This window comes from Protopterus annectens, chromosome 1.part2 (assembly GCF_019279795.1).
Source record: "Protopterus annectens isolate FY-2018-M chromosome 1.part2, PAN1.0, whole genome shotgun sequence".
Lineage (NCBI taxonomy): Eukaryota > Metazoa > Chordata > Ceratodontiformes > Protopteridae > Protopterus > Protopterus annectens.
In genome coordinates, this window is record NC_056727.1 from 176,046,006 (window position 1) to 176,068,898 (window position 22,893).

Sequence of the window (22,893 nt, forward strand, 5' to 3'; positions counted from 1 at the left end):
CTTGGCAGGCCTTTAAAGTTATGGTATTAGAACTATAGTGCTTCTTCCACGGGTATGAAGGCCAGTAAAACCAGAACTGATACTGATAAAAATTGACTGGGACAGGAGTCAATGCCAATGTGAGATCTTAAAAATTGACTGATGACATCCAAACTAAAGGGTGAAAAGGTCTCACAGACAAAAAACATTCAGTAAGAACTATAAGAAAGGCCCATCCATGCTAGAGTTTTCACTGTGTAATACCTTAAATCTCTTGTAGAAGTGGTGCATGAGATGTACGCAAATGGCTGCTAGTTCTGATCTATACTGTGCACTGACTGAAGTGTATGACAAACAGTATTGTTAAGAGCACTGTCACACTGTAAAAGCTACAAATAAAAGAACAAGTGTTGAGTGCAGTAAGGTCGAAATATGCATCAAGTGGCATGTATAGTTAAACAAATATGATAGAAATATGTCACCAACTACCCATGCTGTGAATGTTCCTTTAACTGACTGATTAGACTTGTTGTTTTGGACTTCTGTCTATTTTTTCTAAAAGACATATAGCTGATTTAGTATAGTGGAGACACTGTTAACTGTTAAAGTAATGTTAATGTGAATATTAATACTTTTCTTTCCAATAAGAAGCAGAAGCTGGTGAAGCAGTTGCCTCTGGATTGTATCTGTCTAGAAACGGACTCTCCTGCTCTGGGCCCAGAGAAGCAGGTAATGTATTATAAAGTAAAAGTGTTTGCATTCTAAAGCTAAGGTAGTACAGCTTGGAAATTAACAAAAGCACTTACCTGCATGTTAATGTATACATTTATACAGACTTTTCTTCAGGAGACATTATGTGAACAGTGAACATTTAATGTGCAAAAGAGAAATTAAGTATAGCAATAATGGAGTCTGCATGCTCCCCCATTGTATACATGGATTTTCACTGGCAGTTTTTGTTTCCTTACATATAAAAAAAATAACATGCTATAAAAGAAATCATAATACAAATAGTAACAAAATCAATGCATTCATTATATAACCCTTTTCTCATTTGACTTCCCTCTTCTGGTAAACATCAACTTTCCCAGAAACACATCAAGATGTAACTACAGGAATAAAACTGATTTTTGTTTCTGTTAACTCACTGTCATCAGTTCTGTTTTCTATATCTACTCATTTCTATGTTCTCCATCACCATAGCAGAACTTGAGGACTAAACATGTTAGTTAACAGGGTGATAGCCATTTTTTTTTCTTTTATACAGCACTTCTCTTCTTACTGTTATAGTCATCACAAACACAAATACATCCTTCTTTCTAAACAGTTCCTTTATTTCAGCTAGACATGAGGACATGATTGTATAGCTTGCTTTGACCTTGATATGTTTATTGTATATAAACCCACCTAAACAATATGTGTATATAACATTTGTGTCAAATAAAGCTAAATTACTTCATGTTTTTGACTTACATTCTGTCCCTTATACCCTCCCACTACCTAACACACAAGCATAGCATATTTTTGTAGTTACCCAGTGATAGAAGCAGCCTTTTTTCTCCCCTAAGTCACCCCTTCCTGCAGTTTTTGTAATACCATAGTATTGACTCCAGTAAAATATTCATCATCTTTGCTGGTCATTTAAGCTTACCTGTAACCTTCCCATCACATTAAGTACTTTAGACATTTTGACCATTCTGGGGAATTAAGCCAAACATCTTATTAGTTCCACATCAGTTTGCTACTTCACATCATTTTTTTGAAAATGACCTTTTATAAACAGTTTGTGACTTTCACTCTACTTTAACCATCAAACATATCTTATGGTAAATATATTCTTTAATCCCTATCAAATATTATCACACTGATACCTCTTTGTTAACAGTCCCATGGAAAAAACACCATCCTTTTCAGGACCCTAAGAAACCTAAATTCTACTCTCCTTGCTGAACACAATGCGTTGCTTTCTTTGTGTATACTTTGGGGAACACAATCATCAGCCTACTTATAAACTGTATAATAACTCAAACTTGTGGATTGTTTTTCTTGGGTCTATATCAGTTAATCAAAAGCTTAATTGAGCGAATCACTATTTGTCGAACTGTCTTAAGCGAAAACTCAATTAAGGAAATGATCGTTTAAGTGAATTTTTTCTCAGGGAAAGGACATGGTTGTTCATCATCAGGAATTTGCCTTTTTCCCCACTGTAGTGCAATCTCGGAGTTGGTATATTTAGTTGATGGGTGTGGAGGGGCGAAGCCCCCCAATTTGCAGAGATTTAAATTTTGTTTTGTTGGTTACAGTCAGTGGGTGGGCTGAGTTTTTGCTTAAACGATCGTTTGCTTAATTGAACTTTCGCTTAATTTGGTTTGACAAATAGTGATTCGCCCATTTAAGCTTTCACTTAAATGATGTAGACTCGTTTTTTCATGGAAACGGCTGTTACCTATCCAAAGCTAATCAAGATGGCTATGACCTTCCATGAGTATAGGTGTGCACTGCCTTACCAAAGTCAATACTGGACCCACATTATTAAAAGCATGTCAAAATACAATCACTAGTTTCCTGTCAAATAGTACAAACAAATAATTTATCATTATTATTTATCATTATTTATATATTTATTTGACAGTGATTAACTGGGTTAGTCCAACTGAGCTAGAAGCCCATTTTCAGTGGAGACCCGAGCGAAGAGCTCCATAGTAATACAAACTAAAAAAATTAAGATTACAAAAAAAATACAATATTAAAAGACTTCTTAACATAAGCAAAAATAGACAAAAATATGTAAGGTAGACCAAAAATGTACACAGTGGTTTTAACAAGGCAATTATATATTAAATAAAAAGCTATTTAAAGAGTAGCTACTAAAGTAGAAAATAAAATATACATATTGGCATAGATTGTTGCAGCATTGGAAGTGGGGTATGACAACAGTATGAAAGAGAAAAAGAGTCATAGGAGTTGAACATTAAGAAAAAATTAGAATATAATTAAGTGGAGGAAGGGGGTGAGGGGGTTAGGTAGGGTCGTGGCAGGGGCAGGACCATGTGTTTAGTAGGTAGTGTTTTAGCTTCTTTTTGAAATGTTTTAGGAGTGTGATATATCTTATGTAAGAGGGGAGTTTGTTCCAGGCCTGGGATACTGAGTATTTGTATAGGAGTTTTCCAGTGTTTTTGTTGGGTTTGTAGATATCAAGAAAATATTGATCGGAGATATGTAGAGGACTATTGGGGGTATAGTATGAGACTAGGGAGAAGATGGAAAGGCAGGAAGCAGGTTTGAATGGTACAGAATGTGTAATTTGAAAGTGTGGCAGACAAAGTTTATTTTATTTATTTATTTTACATTTGTTGACCGGGCTAGTCTAACCGGATATATGCCCATTTTCAGTAGAGGCCCAGGGAGAAAAGCTGCAATATAGGCAATAGTATTATAACGTACAATATATGCAATAGAAGGAAGTTACATTAAATTATTTTAGATCAGACAAAAAATGTGTATAGAGTCACCTAGAAAACTTTAGATAACATATAATACAGAAAAGAAAAAAAGAAAAAAACAAAGAATTGTTATTTTAAATCAGAGGCCTGGTTACAGGCATACAAACTTATGCTTACTTACAGTACAATAAAGGGTGAGTACGTAAGTCTTGAACAGTGCTGAGAGGAAGTCTCCTTTAATACTAGGTAGTGGTTAGCATACTAGTTACAACAAATAGGCATCATAGAACAATAGAGCAGATAAGTAAAAGGAGTGGGAGCTAGGGAATAAGATGTTAGTCACGGTTAGAGCCGGGACATAGCCAGTGTGTTTTGAGATATTCTTTAAGATATTTTTTGTAAAGCAATGTGGAAGACAGTGATGGTAGTTCTTTAGGAAGCTGGTTCCAGGTTTTTCCCACTGTGTTAGAGAATAGTGAGTCCCCAGCCTTGTTAGATTTAGTAGTAGAAACTAGAAACTTATTAGCTGAGCGTAGTGTTGCCAGATTTTTGTATGGGGTAATCAGACTAGTGAGGATTGGAATATTCTTAGGGAGTTAGAGAATCTTTTGGGTGATGGTAAGTTGCTGACAAAGTAGTTGGTTCTGCATTTCTAACCATCCTAGCTGTTTAAGGTTTTGACAGTGATGGGTTCCAAAAGGGGAGCCAGTGGCAAATCTGGCAATGTTATTATAGCTGGTTGCAAGTTTGCCAAGGTTGTTTTTAGATAGGTTGGTATAAATGGCAGAGGCATAAAACAGGGTAGAGATAAGGTGGGTCTGGGCAATGGTAGTTCTAGCTAATGGTATGAGGAAGGGTTTGATTCTATAAAGGGAGCCTAGTTTTCTGTTGACTGATTTTAAAGTTGTTGTGGGAATTCAAGCCATTGAAGTCTCTTTAGTGCAAGACAGTGGTGAGAGTTATAAGGTAGATTTGTGGCATATCTGGCTATTTTGTTGTATGTTTGTTCAAGCTTAGATGTTAGAGTAGATTGGATATTTGTAAGGATTAGGGTAGTGTAGAATAGACAAGGTGGGAGAAATGCCTGAGCCAGGGAAAGTTTAGAGTCTGAAGGGAGGAAATAATTATTTCTGTATAGTAATCCCAATTTTTGGTGGGTTTTATTAATACACTGTTGGATATGAAGGTCAAATTTTAATTCCTTGCCGATTATGGTACCTCATAGCTTAGTGTGAGGTTCAGCTTTAATGATAATGTTGTCAAGGGATGTGATGACACAGGTGGATTTGTGTTGGGATAGTGATCGAGGAAGGAAGAGAAGGAGTTTTTTTTTAATTTAAGATGAGCTGATTATCAGAAAGCAATCTTTCAATGGACAGGAAAGTGTTTTGGGTGAGTGTATCAAGGTAAAAGTATTGTTGGAGATAAGTGTAGAATCATCAGCATATTGTATAAGAGAGGACTGGTTGCAAGATGTATGGAGGTTGTTAGTAAAGATATTGAACAGAAGGGGGCCCAGGATAGAGCCCTGGGGGACTCTAGATTTAATAGGTAGGAAGAGGGAGCAGGAAGTGTGCCATCTGACAGATTGTAACCTATTGGAGAGGTGACTAGAGAACCATCTAAGAGAGGACTCAGAGAGATTGAGATCAGACAGTTTAATTAGAAGTATAGAGTGTGATACAGTATCAAAGGCTTTAGAGAGGTCAAGGAATAGACAGGATACAAGTTGGTTGTTGTCTCTAGGTTCACCTACAATATGGGTAAAAGAAAGGAGTGCAGTAGTAGTACTGTGGTTTTGATGAAACTGTGTTGGGTAGAAGTCAAAAGATTTTCAATGAGTAGTAGATTGAGTAACAGAGTATGGATGCATTTTTCGGGAATTTTAGAGAGGGGGAAAGAATGGCTATGGGTCTGTAATTAGATCGGTCAGTGGAATTCCCACCTTTATGTAATGGGATAATGTAGAAGAAGTTCCATGTGTCTTGAGACTGTGGCTTCCTGAATGGATCTATTTATTAATAGAGATATAGGATAGGCTATGGAATTGGTGGCAATTTTGAGGAAGAAAGGAGGTAGGTTATCTGCTGAGGGAGAACAAGGTTTAAGTTTGAGCAGGAGCAATTTGATGTATGCAGTGGGTACTGGTTTAAATGAAAAAGGGCTTCTGTTGGTAAGATTAGGAGAGGTGGAAGGGGGATTAGAGTTGAAGTCTGTGTGGGTAAGTTGTTGGATAGAGTCTATGAAGTAGTTGTTAAGAAGGGTGGCAGTTTGTTGAGGGGTGTTATTTGGGAAGGGGCTGGGTGTGATAGGGTTACCTAGGTGAAGAATTTTATTGATGGTAGTTCAGAATGTTTTTGGATTGGTGTTTAGGTTGAATTGGGCTGAGTTGTAAATGTTTTTCTTGTCACTGTTAATTTGTTTTTTGATAAGGTTTCTGAGTTCTTTGTAGTTTTGGAGACACAATGAGGATTTTGGTTTTAAGCTATGCTTTCCAGACATTATCTCTTTTGTGCATAAGGGAGTGAGTGTTTTTAATAAGCCAGGGAGCATAATTAGCCTTTATCGTAATTTCCTTGTGGAGGCTAGGGAGTTAAGAATGTCAAGGAAAATTTGATTAAAATGTTGGACTGCTTCGCTGAGGGAGAGGTGACAGAGGAAGGACCAGTTGATTCAAGATAGTCTCGTGTTAAATGTGTCAGCATTAAAGTGTGAGAGTTTATGGCAGTCTCTGTATAAGTGAGCCTTTGGTGATTGGAGAGTGTCTTTGGATATGGGTGGGAAGATGGTCACTCGAGCTGTTGGGTACTGTGCAGGGGTTGTGGTAGAGGTTAGGTTCAGTTGTAAAGATCCAAGTCTAGGATTGAAGTAGTTGCAGTTGTTTTATTTATACACATAGGGAATGCGATAAGTTGGTAGAAACCATGAAGGTTGATGGTGAGGTGTGGGGAGTCGGACATGAATTTAGACCAGTCACTATTTACATCACCAAGGATGACAGTTTCATAGGATATATTGAGGAAGATCCATGACAGTATGTGCTCAAGGATGGGGATATTATTCCCTGGAGGGATGTAAATGGAGGCTATAGCAAATTTGTTGTGTGAGTTTAGGTGACAATTAAGAACAAGTAGTTCCGTAAGGGTTAAAGGTGGGTAGAGGAATAGGTAGGGGAAAAAGTATAAGTTGGCCAGAGCAGACGATGGCAATGCCTCCCCTTTTTTGGGATTCTGTCAGAGCGGTAAATGTTATTACCAGGAAGTAAGATTTCGTTGTTAGTGATATGTGGTTTTAGCCAAGTTTTTAATTACTAATACTCTTTATAATACATTACTAATGCTCTTTATACTAAATAACATTCTGTTTAACCCAGACTACTAGCACAGTGACTTACTTTTTAAATGCATAGTTAGCCCATGACCCCTGCTGCTTACTTTTTGCATTTTTTTTACATTCTGAACAAATATGACTTGAGGGGAGAGAATCCAAAACCACTATCCATTTTTATCCAGACTATCCAGAATCAGACCAATTGTTCAGTAGTCTAGAAAACACTGTTCAAATTCTAGTATTGTCAGATTTATTTTCCTTTTTTTTTTTTTTACAGAAAAGCATTGCAAACCAGGAAAATAGGATGTTTCTTCTTCCCCTGATGTAATTATGACATCATGAAATGGGTGGAAAGTGGGTGAGGAGAAGGGAGAAGAAGGGAGGGGTTACTGGAGGTGTGACGGATGTGGCCGTGGTCCGGTTTCAGCCACAGCAAAAGGTGGCAACCCTAACAATTGTTGATTTACCTAGTCTATCCATCTCCACCCCAAGTACTTTGGGTGGAAGACATCAGATTACACCTTTATATGTGACTCACCAGCCTTGTTGCAGCTTCCTACATGTTGAACAGGGCTTAAATCACAGCCATTCATTCCTTTCAGAAAGTGACCTTATCCACAGTCACATAGCCAGATTTAATGCACTTATAAATACGTAAATGCACAGCAAATGTCTGGGCCTTTGTCTTTTCTAAAAAGATTTCAAGCCTGCATAAACTAAAGTACTGCTGGTGATTCCCTCTAACCCTCCAGTGATTGATCTGCATTTTAAACCTGGTGATTTTAAGCTCCTCTCTTCTACTGTACTGTTTATATTGTTATTTATTTATTTGCCTTTCTTTGTGCTTATACTGAAAAAGTGCTTCTTGCCTCATCATTTTATGTTCTACTGATTTACTTGCTCTGAAGTAATTATCTAGCTAGCTGTTGAATAAAGTAGTGTATTTTTACACTCTAGCAAGCGTGGATTTTCCATCTAGTGCACTGGGATACAGCTTAGTCTGTTTAGGTTGGAGAAGCACTCAAGCTTTCTGCATGTAATTTTATTGGCTGGAAGGCTTATTAATCAGCTTATGTTGTTTTTAGTGCCTTTATAAATATAGTGGCTCTTGGCTCATTTATAGAAAGTGAAGTACTTTTATTGAATAATCACACTTTATAAGCTGTTCACTGCTGTATCTGTATCTTTGTTTGTGGTAGAATTTCATATCTTTTAAGTTTGTTTGCGGTACCATTTCACTTCCGACAGTTCTTTACTGTGCTTTTACACTAGGAGACTCCAAAACAACAAACTGAAAAACTCTAAAAAATGCAATGGGGCAGGTCGCTGTGCTAGTAATAATCCAAAAGAACAAATTCCAATAAGCAGTCCGTAATATCCAAAATAGCGTTTATTCACGTATAACCACAGCAATCTCCTGAGCGCTTTCGTTTGGCTCCTGCCAAACTTTTTCAAAGACAATGAAACAACTACGTATTTGGTATAACACCAATAAGTAGCAACAACAATTAAACAATTAATGTGCAGCAAATTATTAACCTCTAGCTTGCTGAGACATTTTTTTCTTTTTACAACGCATTGTGAATATAAGAGTAATAGAAAATAGAAAAATACATGACAGGAATAGATCGTTTGATGCATGAATGCACAAACCTTCTGAATGACCATAAACGATATTTTCATAATATATGAACAATGTTTGCATAATACATGAAGTGTTGGGACACAACTATACTAACCTAAATGTGTATCTAACATATGCAGTATAAATTCTTTAATTATTTATCTCTATAACCATTTTAATAAATAATAAATTGATGTTACACACATAATAAATAAACCTCAATATAATAAGTATAACATATGTAATATTATTTCATATAAATATAAATATAAATATGTAAACATACCCTCTCATTCATTTTAAATGCATGTGATATACTACCATATATATATGTAATATTTAAACTATGTATATTCTCTAAAATTTTTAAATATTTTATTCATAAAAACTCTAATAGACATATATATATATATATATATACATTAAATGTCTATATAAAAATTAATATAAACGTTAAAAAATGTTGTATAAAAGTTTATAAATAATTTTATGATAAAATTTATATATATATATATATATATATATATATATATATATACATATGTAATGTATACAAAAAGGATGCACATTAGACAATTCTAATATTCAATTTTACTAGTATAGTTTATAGTTACCTAGATAAAGATTTTAATTTTAAAATACTGCTGATAGAGGTATGATTATTCATGCCTGGCCAATTATTGGAATTCAATCTTAATTGCCATTCCAGTTCATGTTTTTCTAACAGTGGTTGCCATGCCCCCCCCTCTCACATCTTGATTTAATACATCTAATACAATAAACTTGAAATTGTGTTCGGGATAATATTTTACGTGTTTTGCGAGGGCATTGAATTCATTATCATCTCTTATTGCCCTCACATGTTCACTTATTCGCTCCTTTAGTTTCCGTTCTGTTTTACCCACGTAAAACATTGGGCATAATTGACAGAGGGCACAGTATACCACCTTTTCAGTTGAACAACATGCTTTATGTTTTAATGTTATCTTGTTATTACCTATAGTTATATTATTCGTTTCATAAATATATTTACAGAATTTACATTTCCCACATTTAAAAGTTCTCCCTACTTCATAATTTCTAGTCTTTTCAAACATATGTTTTATGTTCCTCCCCCTTTTATGTACTATTTTTGGTTTGTCATCCATTAAATTATGCAAAGTCATATCATTCTTTATAATTTGCCAATTTTTATTCATAACCTGTCTAATGATATTGCTATCCATACTATAATCTGTAATGAATGAATTTCTAAAATCTTTTTTATTATTATTACTTCTTAACCTTATTCCCAGGGGGAAGTCCTCCAAAAGTTCATCATTTTCAGTAGTAGATCCAACAAGTTGTTCATTTTGTGATCCAAACTCCATGCATGTGTCAACCTGATCATCTGTTGAACTCACATTTTTGTATTCCAGTAATGGTCTATAAAAAAATTCCTCTCTTTTCTTTACAACCTCTCCCATTACCTCAGTAATTAAATAATCCGGGTAACCTCTGTTTTCAAACATTTTAAATAAACACTGACATTCATCAATAAAATCCCCCCATTCGCTCACTATCCTTGCAGCCCTCACGAATTGACCCTTTATTACTGCCTTTTTCTGAGGGAAAGGATGACAGCTACTGTAATGTAGAAGGGTGTTACTATATGTCTTCTTACGGAAGATTTTCGTTTTGTATTTTCTTTCCAATCTGTCCTTTTCTAACATGACATCTAAATAAGCTATTTTATTGATATCATAGATCATAGTGAACTTTAAAAATGATGTTGTCCCATTTAAAAATTCTAAAAATTCATGTAATTGTTCATCATTTCCTGTCCAGATAATAAAAATATCATCCAAAAAGCGGAGGTACACTCTACAATACTTAAAATAAAGGGAGTTAAAAACATGGTCATATTCCCACATGTACATTACGGTATTGGCATACAAACCGCCGCATGGTGATCCCATCGCTACTCCCTCTTTTTGTAAGTAAATATTTTTGTTAAAATATATAAAATTATTCCTAAGTACAATATCCAATAGTTGTTCATGTAAATTTATTATATTTTGATTAATACCTTTCCTTGTTAAATAAGTATTGAACATATTAATTCCATCACTATGTGGTATTGAGGAATAAAGATCTTTTACATCTATAGTTACCAACCAGTCATCTTCATGATAATCCAATGTATTTAATATGTTTAGAAAATGCCAGGAGTCCTTTAACAAGTGCTTCTCTGAATAAATATAATTCTTTAATTTATTATCTATAAATTTGGCAATTGGATAAGTAATTGACCCCTGTGCATCGACAATAGTCCTAAATGGTGGACATTCAATACATTTATGAATTTTTGGAACCCCAAATATTGTTGGGGTTCTCGGATAATCCATATTTAAATAATTAAATTCATCACTATTTAATTCCCCATCTATAAATAAATCATGAATAATACCTCTAATTCTTCTATACGAGGTATTTTTTTCGTTTATTGAACTTAAAGAATATGTTTCACCCTCCAAAATGGTCATCATTTCATGATTGTAATCACTCATATTAAATATTGTAATACCTCCGCCCTTATCAGGTGTAATAAATCTCACAGTATTCATATTTGCCATATAAGTCAAAGCATCGTTTTCCTGTTTTGTTAAATTGTATTTTGTATTACTCCTATTATTATAAATATATCTAAAATCCAGTTCACATGCCTTTTCAAACCTCTCTATCGTTGGATGTAATGGGGGATTAAAGGAACTTGATACATAAAATGGTCCCACTATTCCATCATTGTTTTTGAACATCTGCGAAAAATTCAATTTTCTAGTATAAATCTTTAAATCAATAATACTCTGCACCATATTCATTTTCCTACTAGGGACAAAGGATTGTCCATGAGCCAATATTTCACATATGTCAGCATCAAAAACCAAATCAGAATAATTATACACATTAAAGTCCCTCTTGATGTTATAATACATAACAGGTTTTTTTATTATTTCGTTGTCGTTTTCTAACGACGACCTCTCCAAGGTCCCCTCTGTGTTTGTGGTTTCCCCCTCATGTGAAAACCATGATTGTTCCCCTGATACTGCTGGACTTGATTGTTTTGAAAATTGTTCTGTTGTCTCTGCTGTAGTCTCTCCGACCTTCGTAGTGTTGGAAATGAACTCTCCCCTAAAAAATCATTATTGCCATCACAAAATTCATCATTGGGAGCTATTGTTTCAACAATCTCCTCCTCATTGTGATTGTCAAAATTAACAGTATTTGATTGTTTTCCCCATTGTTGTGATGAGGGGGGTTGCGGGTATACATACCCGTGACTATAAGCTTGACTGTCCCGATCTAATTTTTTTTATTATTTTCCTCTCCTTGATAATTTTTACTTTTTCGTCAATAGATTTAAAAATCTGTTGGTAATCATAATCAAATTTACTGAAAGATACATCTTTTTTTATCTTATTGTCCAATTCATTAGCTTGTTTAAACAACTGATTAAGCTGGTTATTATTGTCCTTAATGACAAGGCCCATATAATCAAAACCAAACTTATCAAAAAGTTTCAATAATTCCTTGTACAACAGTGAATTTGCACTGAGTCCAGTAGGGAACCTCCAGACACGAAGCCCCTTTGGTACTATGTTTTTGTTCATACATTCTTGAAAATACAAATTATCCATTTGTATCTTCTTTATTTTTAGTAGAATGTAATCTAATTCAGCCAAGTTATCTGAAATAGATGTTACAGTACCTGTAGTTGACGTTCCGTTGGTATAAAACCCACTGGTATTTTGTATCCACTTCTTCAGTTCTTCCGTCACTGTTTCCTGCCTTTTGGTGGAAGTAGAAGGCTGTACATCTGTTTCCTTCTGTCCCGATTGAATTTCATTCTGTTGAATGTCTAAAACCTCTTCAGATACATCCTCGATTATGTCCACAAACGGATTTTTATGCAAAGTAAGATTGGAACATTGAGATAGAGAACGCTGTTCAAAACGATCCATCCTGTCACACAGCGTTTGTAAAAGGCGCGAAATTGATTGTAAGGAAATGTCTTCATTATGTTCCGGTGATAACTCCACAGCACTCCCAGCCGAATCCATGCTGCACCAAACCAACCAGAATCCAAAACAACAAACTGAAAAACTCTAAAAAATGCAATGGGGCTGGTCGCTGTGCTAGTAATAATCCAAAAGAACAAATTCCAATAAGCAGTCCGTAATATCCAAAATAGCGTTTATTCACGTATAACCACAGCAATCTCCTGAGCGCTTTCGTTTGGCTCCTGCAAATGCCCTCGCAAAACACGTAAAATATTATCCCGAACACAATTTCAAGTTTATTGTATTAGATGTATTAAATCAAGATGTGAGAGGGGGTGCATGGCAACCACTGTTAGAAAAACATGAACTGGAATGGCAATTAAGATTGAATTCCAATAACTGGCCAGGCATGAATAATCATACCTCTATCAGCAGTATTTTAAAATTAAAATCTTTGGGGAGACAAAGATGGCTGCCATTCTATAAGCACTGCAGTACTTCAGCTCTCCAAAGACCAGAAACAAAAATCACCTCTGCGGATGTACACTTGGAGTTAATCAACTAATTGACAGCAATTAATAATCTACTAGAAGTCAGCGATCTTATCGTGGAAAAAAAATTGGAAAAAAATACTTGGTGACAACAGGATTGGAACTGATTGCTTGGTTGATTCTGAACAGAGCAACAAACAAAGGACTGAATTACCACATTACTGAAACTTTTACTTGGTAATCATCTCTATCTGCAGCATTTCAAAATGTCAAAAGAAGATAAAAATATGGACACTACAACTACTAAAACTAAACTGTCAGCATTACAGTCTCCAGAGAAGGAATCCATATTTAAGAGACAGAAAACATTCAGACAGCAAGAAACTGCAAAAACAGGGGCATCAGCGAAATCTGATCAACAGGTTACGATGGAAGAAATTAAGTCTGCATTGATGCCTATACAAGATGCATTACAAGACCTAACATCCCAAACACAAACATTTAGTGAGACATGTAATCGGATTCTAACAAGAATGGAGAAAGCAGAAACCAGAATAGCAGCAAATGAAGACAATATAGCATTGCTCACTAAAGATCTGAATCACAAGAGGCTGATATACAAATGATGCAAAACAAAATTCTGGACCTGGAAGCAAGATCAAGACGTAACAACATAATCATCAGAGGGATCCCAGAATCAATCCAATATAATGAGCTGAACACTTCTATCATACAAATATTTGAAACATTACTTAAGGACTCTGTGGATGTTCAGCAAATTGTCATAGAAAGAGCACATAGAGCTTACAGGAATTCCCAAGCTTCAAATACACCAAGACCTGTGTATGTCAAAATATTAAACTTCCAGGATGTGAATAAAATACTTCTAACCATAAAAAAATCTGGAGGATCTATAATGTGGCAAAGTTATAAAGTTTCTATAACACAGGATTTACCAGCATAAATAAGACAGTCTAGACAAATGCTGGCTCCATACTGTAAGTTTCTAATTGACAAAAACATTAGATTTCAAACGAAATATCCTAACAGTTTAATCTTTACTCTTGATGGCATTAAATACACTGTAAATACAAAAAAAGAAGCCAGACCTACCTTTTTGAAGCTGTTTAAGGCTCTGCCACCGTCTGAAAATTGAACAGTACATCCTGGCTTTTTCCTGCATTAGAATGAATGGGAGACTGCATTTACGAGAATCCGAGGCTTCAAAATCCTTTGTGTGTTCTTCATTCTTCAGCAGGCCTGGTAATTCTCCGTTTTATCTTTTAATCTCGTCTTCCTAGCTGAAACACGAAGATTCCACGAAGTTTTATGGCTTCTACGAGTGCTCCTGACCCACGAGGAAGCAGGAAACAAGGTAAAGGAAGCAGGGGGACAGTTTTGAGTGTGTACAGCTGAGAGGTCCGTTCGCGAATTGGTTCCCCATGCGAAAATTCAAAAATTGAACTGCCTGGACTGCTGCAACTGCTGGGAAGCAAGAAGAGCTGCTGTAAATCAAAATGAAACTTTTTGGGACTTTTTTGGAGCTAAAATGACTGAGATACGATCAATAAGGTAAAATGTGTCTTGTATGGACAAAAATGTATGGTTTGGCTGTTGCTGTATAAGAGTCTATGGCTTAGTGGTAAATCCAGGTAATGCAGTCTATTTTTTGTGTTATTTTTTCTTTTTTTTTCTCTCCTTTGCAGGCTTGTTTTCGTAACTTACTGTGTTTTATTTAGTGAGTAAATAAGTGAATAAATAAGTATCTTTTAACTGTGTTCAGTTTGGGGAAGGGGGAGAACAGAAAAAAGAAAAAAATATATATATACATATAGTATAATTAGCAAACAGTAGTAGTAGTTGTGTAATATAGGTGATGTCTAACTGTAATGATCTATAAAAATTTAAAATGCAATATTGTAGGAATGTTTTGAAGATAAATAGCTGACCTAAATAATGGCTTGTTTTAAACAAATGTATAACAACTGTGTGCTTATTAGGTGAACTGTTAATTAAAAGGTTTTGGAACAAGTAATTATAATGCTAATATATTATTGCTGTATTTAAAGTTTGTTAAAAGTGAATTATTTGACATGTCAGGTACAATTAGTTTACATGAATATTAGGGAAATGTTCAGAGCTGTAGTTACTTGAGTGTGGTGTTTAGTAGGGAATGTTTGGGTTAGACTTTGTAGACGTAGATATAGTTGGTGTAGGTTTTTTGCATGCTATTTTATTGTTAGTTAATAGAATTAGTAGTTTAGCTACTTGGAGAATGTTATCCAATGTGAAAAACCTATGTTCATCCTGGTCCAGAGGAATAGTGGATAGGCACTGGGTAGGGATGGGATGGCTGTTTTGCTTCCAAAAAATTCACGTAATACCAACATTTGTCAATTTAAGGTGGAAAACAAAAAATAGATACCATTATTCATCAATTCATAGTTTAGAATGTGGATAATAGATTCCTGGAATGTTAAAGGACTCCAGAACATGAAAAAGAAAGCTGTTTCTGCATTTGTTTTTTAAATCAAAAGCAGGTTTTATTCTATTACAAGAAACACATTTGACTAATGACCAATGGGAAACAATGAAGGACAAGAAATGGATTAGGAAGGTTGTAAAGGCGGAAGGGACTACGAATAGTGCTGGGGTGGCAATTATAATCAAGAATCAGTTTCAAGGAGAAATTTTGGAGGACAAAATAGATAAAGACGGCAGATGGTGTTTGGTGGTTCTCAAAACTGAAAATTTCGATAAGCCGATAGTACTTTTATGTGTTTATGCCCCAAATGTGAACCAACATCATTATATAGCTTCAATTTACTCTATTCTACAGTCATATAACAACTGTTACATAGTGTTGGGGGAGCATTGGAATGCTTACCAAGATTCTAAAACTGATAAGTTGGGAGCTTCGACTGCTTTTAATAAGCAGGCAATGGTAGCGTTGAAAGAACTGAGAACGGATTTCAAACTATATGACCCTTTTAAACACAAACACATACAAGCAAAGGCAGAAAACTTTACTTTCTATTCTAGCTGCCATAAAATGTGGTCAAGAATTGATTTTTTAATTCCAGAAGTGTTCATTTCACTTGACCCTAGGGTTTCTAATCAAGCTAGACAGCTCTCAGACCATTCTAAAATAACTTTAACTTTAAAGACCGATATTTTGAATACTAAAAATCATGGTGGATATAATTGGTCCTTAAACCCATACCTATTAACCAAAGAAGATATAGTAAAGGAAGTTAAGGAGATACTTAAACAATTAGTATACAATATACCCGTAATGAACATCCATTAGATATAGAATGGGCTACAACTAAAACTTTGTTAAGAGGATTATTTATTCAGAAAGCCACTTATTATAAAACCTCCAAAATAAAGAACAACTGGATCTGGAAACTAAAGTACAATTATTGGACCAGGAGCTGATGAGTAACTACACTGAGCAAACAGAAACAGAGTTGTTAAGATGTCAGAAAGAGCTGTTTCTTATGCATAACAGAAAATTGACACTGTACGAACAAAGAAGTTTAGTTAAATATGCAAATCACATTCAAACTCTCGAAAGCATTAGCCCATTATTAATCAGGCGAAATCGACACGATTAATTACGAAATAAATCATAATAATACGTTATATACTGATAAGTCAGATGTCATGAAGATTTTTGAATCAATTTTTAATCAGATATATGGTGAGCAACAAACTTATGGGCATGATGAAGAGAGGAAAGAGTTCTTACAGAAAATTAATTTTCCCAAGATTGACGAGGATTCTCAGGAGAATTGACTGCACTGATTACAGTTGATGAAGTTCTAGAGGCAATTAAGAAACTAAAGCCACATAAAGCCCCAGGACCAGATGGTATGACCTCTGAATTTTATAAATCTTTTAGTGGGATTCTGAGCACCGTACTTTCACAGACCTTTAACTATATCATTTGAATGGCAGCAATGATCTTCATTTTAATGCCTCAAGAACAATTCTGTTATTGAAAGAGAATAGTGATCCCAAAAATCCAGACAATTATAGGCCCATATCATTGTTGAATATTGATATGAAAATCATGACATCTATTCTAGCTAGTAGATTAAAAAATAATAAACTTGATAATATCAGAAGAACAGGCGGGGTTTATAGATGGGAGACAGACTACAGACAATACATTAACTCTTCATACTTTAATATCTTATGCAAAGTATAAAAATATGAACATATATGCTTTAATAATTGATGCTCAAAAAGCATTCGATAGAGTTAATTTGGCTTATTTATTTGAAACATTATCATATTTCAATATACCTCAGCTTTTTATTTCTATGTTAAGAAATTTATACAAGAATGCATACACTAGTTTATATATAAATCATGAATGTTCCAAAAGGATTCAAATTAAAAATGGAACTCGACAGGGGTGCCCATTGTCTCCCATACTGTTTAATCTGTATTTAGAACCTTTATTTCTTCATATGAAACAAAAAGTTTTTTATAATTCTCCTGTACTTCTTGGGATAAATCTTAGGATGGCTGCTTTTGCAGATGATTTAAATATATACAGTACCACACCGTGTCAGATACGGAAAAATACTAACAGCAATACAAACCTTTGAGAAAATTGCTAATTCCAAACTAAATTTTAAAAAAACAAAATATTCCCTCTAAAGACACCTACACCTTTTTCAATGCTACCATTGATAGGACGAATAAGGACAGAAGAAAGAATAAAATATTTGGGGATTGACTTTTCAACTGAAAATAGAGAATTTTTTATCAACAATATTAAGGCAACTGGAGACCGAATAACAGTGGATTTGAAAAGATGGAGTAAGTTGAAGCTACCGATGATGGCAAGAGCAGCGATAATAAAAATGAACGTTCTCCCAGAATGCTATATATTTTTAGAGCAGCACAACTTAAAATCACGAAATCCTTTTTCAAGCAATTTCAGATAGGACTGGGGAAATTTTTGTGGGAACCCAGAAAACGAGAATATCCTATGAAAAACTGATGGCTCCTAAAACGAGGGGGGGGTTGGATTTACCAGATTTTGAGATGTATTATACAGTGATTCAGGCCAATAGGATTTTAAGGGTGTCTTACTTGGATAGCGAAAATAGAAAATGGATACCCAAATGGGTACTGCTAAATTATAAACATATAAAAGGGAAGAGAATTAATGTTAAAGCTGTACCATTTTTGAATATAAAACATTGAGTAAATATGAGTTAATGGAACACATCAAGGTATGGGCAGTGGCGACTCAAACTCTGTTTGCCTCCTTGAACCTTTTAAAATATATGATGATGTTTCAACCGTTTGATGGAAATCCTAATATAACTATTGGTAATCAACTGATAGACTTAAAGAAATATCCATTTATTAAGGAATTAACTGTAAGGGATTTATACCCCTTCCTAGGAGTAGCGGTACATGATATCTTAAAAGAGATGAATCTTCCCATCTCTTATTTAATTATAATGAGGCAGTTAAAAGATTTGGCCATAAATTATTTTACCAGTTTTGAAATAAAAAAGAGGAACTAGTTATTTCAGGTCAGCTGTGGGAAGCATTGCAACAAGATAGAAAATATATATCCTCAGCGTATAAAATGACAAAAGAGAAAATATAACAATCATATTCTGTTATCCAAATACTGGAGAGAAATTGCCATTCCTAGCCGACAGTAAAATAGTAGAGGCGTTTAACTTAACATTAAAATCCGTATCACTTCAAAAACTGGTCTTTACTCAATTGATGATATTTAACAATGCATATTATACCCATCTTACACTTCATAAATTTGATTCAAAAAGTCACCTACATGTCCACAGTGTATAGATCAGACAGCAGACCTGTTACACATGTTCTGGAGTTGCAAGTGCATTTATAAATTATGGAATTCTTTAAAGTTACAACTACAAAAAATGGGTTACCAAAACTCAACACTCTCCTGGGAATTTCTGATTTTACATATTCCACCGGAGAATTTGGACAAAACAAAAAAGATTGTAATTATGAATATTAGTTTACTAATGAAATTATATATAGCCACAAATTGGTTGAACCCAGCACAGGTGTGGCAAAATTTCAGGCTGTTAGCGATTAAGCATATATTAGCGCACAAATTGTTAATTAGAAATAATAAGAAAAGTATAAACAGCATAAAAATTTGGGAACAAATCTTTAATATTATTTTGGCGTAGCGGGTCCTATCCACTTTCCGTCAGGACATTCTGTATGTGTACCAACACATTCTTGGATTAGATAGAAAATGTAGAAATAATACAAATTATTGGCTTGAGTTGGTTTACAATTGTCTATTGTAGATGCTTTTATGTTTAATTTTTTGTGATTTTAATTTCCTGTACTTGGTTAAAATGATATTTATTCTTAATGTATTATAGGGAAATTCAAAATGGAACTAAAACATTGGAAGCAATATTGTACATAATGTAAATAGTGTGTGAAATGTATAATGGTTTGGCAAAACAATAAAAATGATTATTGAAAAAAATAAAATTAAAATCTTTATCTAGGTAACTATAAACTATACTAGTAAAATTGAATATTAGAATTGTCTAATGTGCATCCTTTTTGTATACATTACATATGTATATATATATATATATATATATATATATATATATATATATATATATATATATATATATAAATTTTATCATAAAATTATTTATAAACTTTTATACAACATTTTTTAACGTTTATATTAATTTTTATATAGACATTTAATGTATATATATAGATGTCTATTAGAGTTTTTATGAATAAAATATTTAAACATTTTAGAGAATATACATAGTTTAAATATTACATATATATATGGTAGTATATCACATGCATTTAAAATGAATGAGAGGGTATGTTTACATATTTATATTTATATTTATATGAAATAATATTACATATGTTATACTTATTATATTGAGGTTTATTTATTATGTGTGTAACATCAATTTATTATTTATTAAAATGGTTATAGAGATAAATAATTAAAGAATTTATACTCCATATGTTAGATACACATTTAGGTTAGTATAGTTGTGTCCCAACACTTCATGTATTATGCAAACATTGTTCATATATTATGAAAATATCGTTTATGGTCATTCAGAAGGTTTGTGCATTCATGCATCAAACGATCTATTCCTGTCATGTATTTTTCTATTTTCCATTACTCTTATATTCACAATGCGTTGTAAAAAGAAAAAAATGTCTCAGCAAGCTAGAGGTTAATAATTTGCTGCACATTAATTGTTTAATTGTTGTTCCTACTTATTGGTGTTATACCAAATACGTAGTTGTGCCATTGTCTTTGAAAAAGTTTGGCAGGAGCCAAACGAAAGCGCTCAGGAGATTGCTGTGGTTATACGTGAATAAATGCTATTTTGGATATTACGGACTGCTTATTGGAATTTGTTCTTTTGGATTATTACTAGCACAGCGACCAGCCCCATTGCATTTTTTAGAGTTTTACACTAGGAGGCCTGGGATTATTTATCTGATGGCAGTAGGTGTATACTTGGTGTATACTGTATACTGGGGTGGGAAGCATACAAAAGGGCTCTAAGTATTTTTGTGCACTTCTCTTATATACAGTGAGTGTACTTTAGCAGTTTAAAAGAAAACTGTACTGTCTGATGCTGCTTTAAGTAGTCATTTGCACTGTGTAACATTGTATCTGTTAGTTGTAGTACTTTTGTAGGTAGATTGTGTGGTCTTGTTACACTTGGGCTCCAAACCAGCTATTCTAGATTAAGAAAGTGTTTTTCTGCACAACTGTGGCAGAAGTGCGCTGATCTAACCTGTCTGATTTGGGGATTGATGGTGGAAGGCTTATTGTATGCTTTCATAATTGGTTGTTGCATAAAAGTTGTTTCTCTTTGCTCGTATTTAAGCCTCACATTTGTGCAGTGCTGCTCTTCACACAGAGGCAGTTAGCAGTCTGCTGTGCAGACACAAAAGACTAGAAGCTCAGTTTTTCCTTGAACAGCTGTCAGTGAATCCCTTCTAAGCTTTTCTGCTGCTCTAGGAGCAACTCAGTCGTACACTAAGCAGAGCTGCCTTATTGATCATCCTTAGCTTTCACAAAGTATATGTCTCTCTTGTAGTCTCAGCACTACAAGCACAGTCCTGTCAAATTAACCCATTCCCTTCCCTAATAAAACATATACAGTAAGTGGCTGCTATCATGGATGGGCAGTTTCCCACTATCTCTCTGGCCATCCTGATAGACATGGGCATCCTGAGGCAATGTAGCAATTGTCTCATGTATACTGACAACTGCTTACTCCTGAAACAAACTAGAGCTGTAGCTACACTATGAAACTGTAGGCAAGAGTCTCACATAAGGACAGATTGAATGCCAAGTAGGTTGTCTGCACACACACACACACACACACACACACACACACACACACACACACACACACACACACACACACACTTCCCACACTAAATAAGGACATGAAACATAAACTCACATATGCTGGAGGTACTCACTTCACTAGTGACTTACCAAAGTTCGTAGGCCTCCCGAATGGAAACCACTTACACACATAACAATGCAAAAAACAACCACAACACATAATAACACACACACACACACACACACACACACACACACACACACACACACACACACACACACACACACACACACACCATTGTCTCAACAAACAAGCCCATAAGGCATAACACCACAAAACCTAATGTATTGGTCATAGGTAACTCCACTGTGAGACACACAGATGTTCCCCTTACCAGGCTGGATATGGAGCAGGTCACAATTAGCTGCCTGTCACGTGCCAGAATCCATCAAGTCACTCAAGCACTCAAGTCACGTAGCCACATGTACTGGTATGACTCAGTAATAGTCCATGTGGAGTTGAATGACTTGAAACGTACCTCACTGGACTATATGAAGAGAGACGTGACTGAGCTCTCAGATTATGTGTCTCAGTCAGGTATAAGCCTAGCCTTAAGCAGCATTCTATCTTCTCCAAGGATGATGCCACAATACAAACAAAAAATTATTGACTTTAACAATTGGCTTAGCTTCTCGTGTCAGTCCAAGAGGATCCACTATCTGTCCGCCTGGGAAGACATGGGCCATGCTGCTTTGCCTGAGATGGTCTGCACCTGTCTCCTCTAGGCGTTCCAATACTGGCAAGGGCATTAGCCACCCCTATTTTGCCTTTTTAGGCAATGTCAAAATAACCAACCTCCCAGCGTAAGAAAATCCTTTCTAGATAAACTCAAGGAACTGCTGCTTAATGCCAGGAATCTAAATAAGAAACTGCACTCCCTGGAAGAGCTACTTACTTTGGAAGATGCTGATGCCCATGCAGTTACCGAGACATGGTTCAAAGGTGCTAAAAGCACCCCGGCTGTGCACAGCTACAATGACTCCCACACATTCAGACCACAAACTGAACATGAAAGAACCAAAAGAGGAGATGTAGCCATCTTCATTCAGTTTGTCTTTAAGAATGTGGTAAAAGGACAAGGTATGATGGTGTCTAGATTGAATGCCTCTAATGATGGCTTTCACTCTGAGTTAGTTAACTTGAAAGCTAGGCTTCTAGCCAGGAGATACCACCTTGGGGAATTTGACACCATTTTGAATGAGATACCTGATCAGTGAAGAAGTAGGGCCCATCCATATTTTTCTAATGGAGGTGGGACTGCAGATGATAATAAGGCCAATCAGCTTGTTAATAAGGTAAAGGTACCCTTGTACTATACCACTGACATCAATTCCATCATGGACATAGTCAGGAAGCACTGGGACATCCTCACTACAGATTCAGTTATTAGAGGGATTATAGGAGACGATGTTGTTTAAAAATAAAATGAATTTGAAAAGAATCCTGTGTAGACTGAAGGATACTCTCATGCCAATGGTTAATAAGGATTTTTGCACTAGGCCATGTGGTATGTGTAATTATTGCAAT

The 22,893-nt window shown here is 34.9% G+C and overlaps 1 protein-coding gene across 4 annotated transcripts in view; it reads left to right on the top strand.

The window, feature by feature from the left end:
- Nucleotides 1-22,893, top strand: part of TATDN3 (TatD DNase domain containing 3) — a 599,941-nt gene that overhangs the window by 459,157 nt on the left and 117,891 nt on the right. For 3 of the 4 annotated variants that reach the window (XM_044055457.1, XM_044055466.1, XM_044055474.1), the window contains one exon: nucleotides 628-708. In XM_044055457.1, coding sequence (XP_043911392.1) covers nucleotides 628-708 — 81 coding nt within the window. The remainder of the gene's footprint in view (nucleotides 1-627; nucleotides 709-22,893) is intronic. The other variant, XM_044055462.1, reaches the window with a different exon arrangement.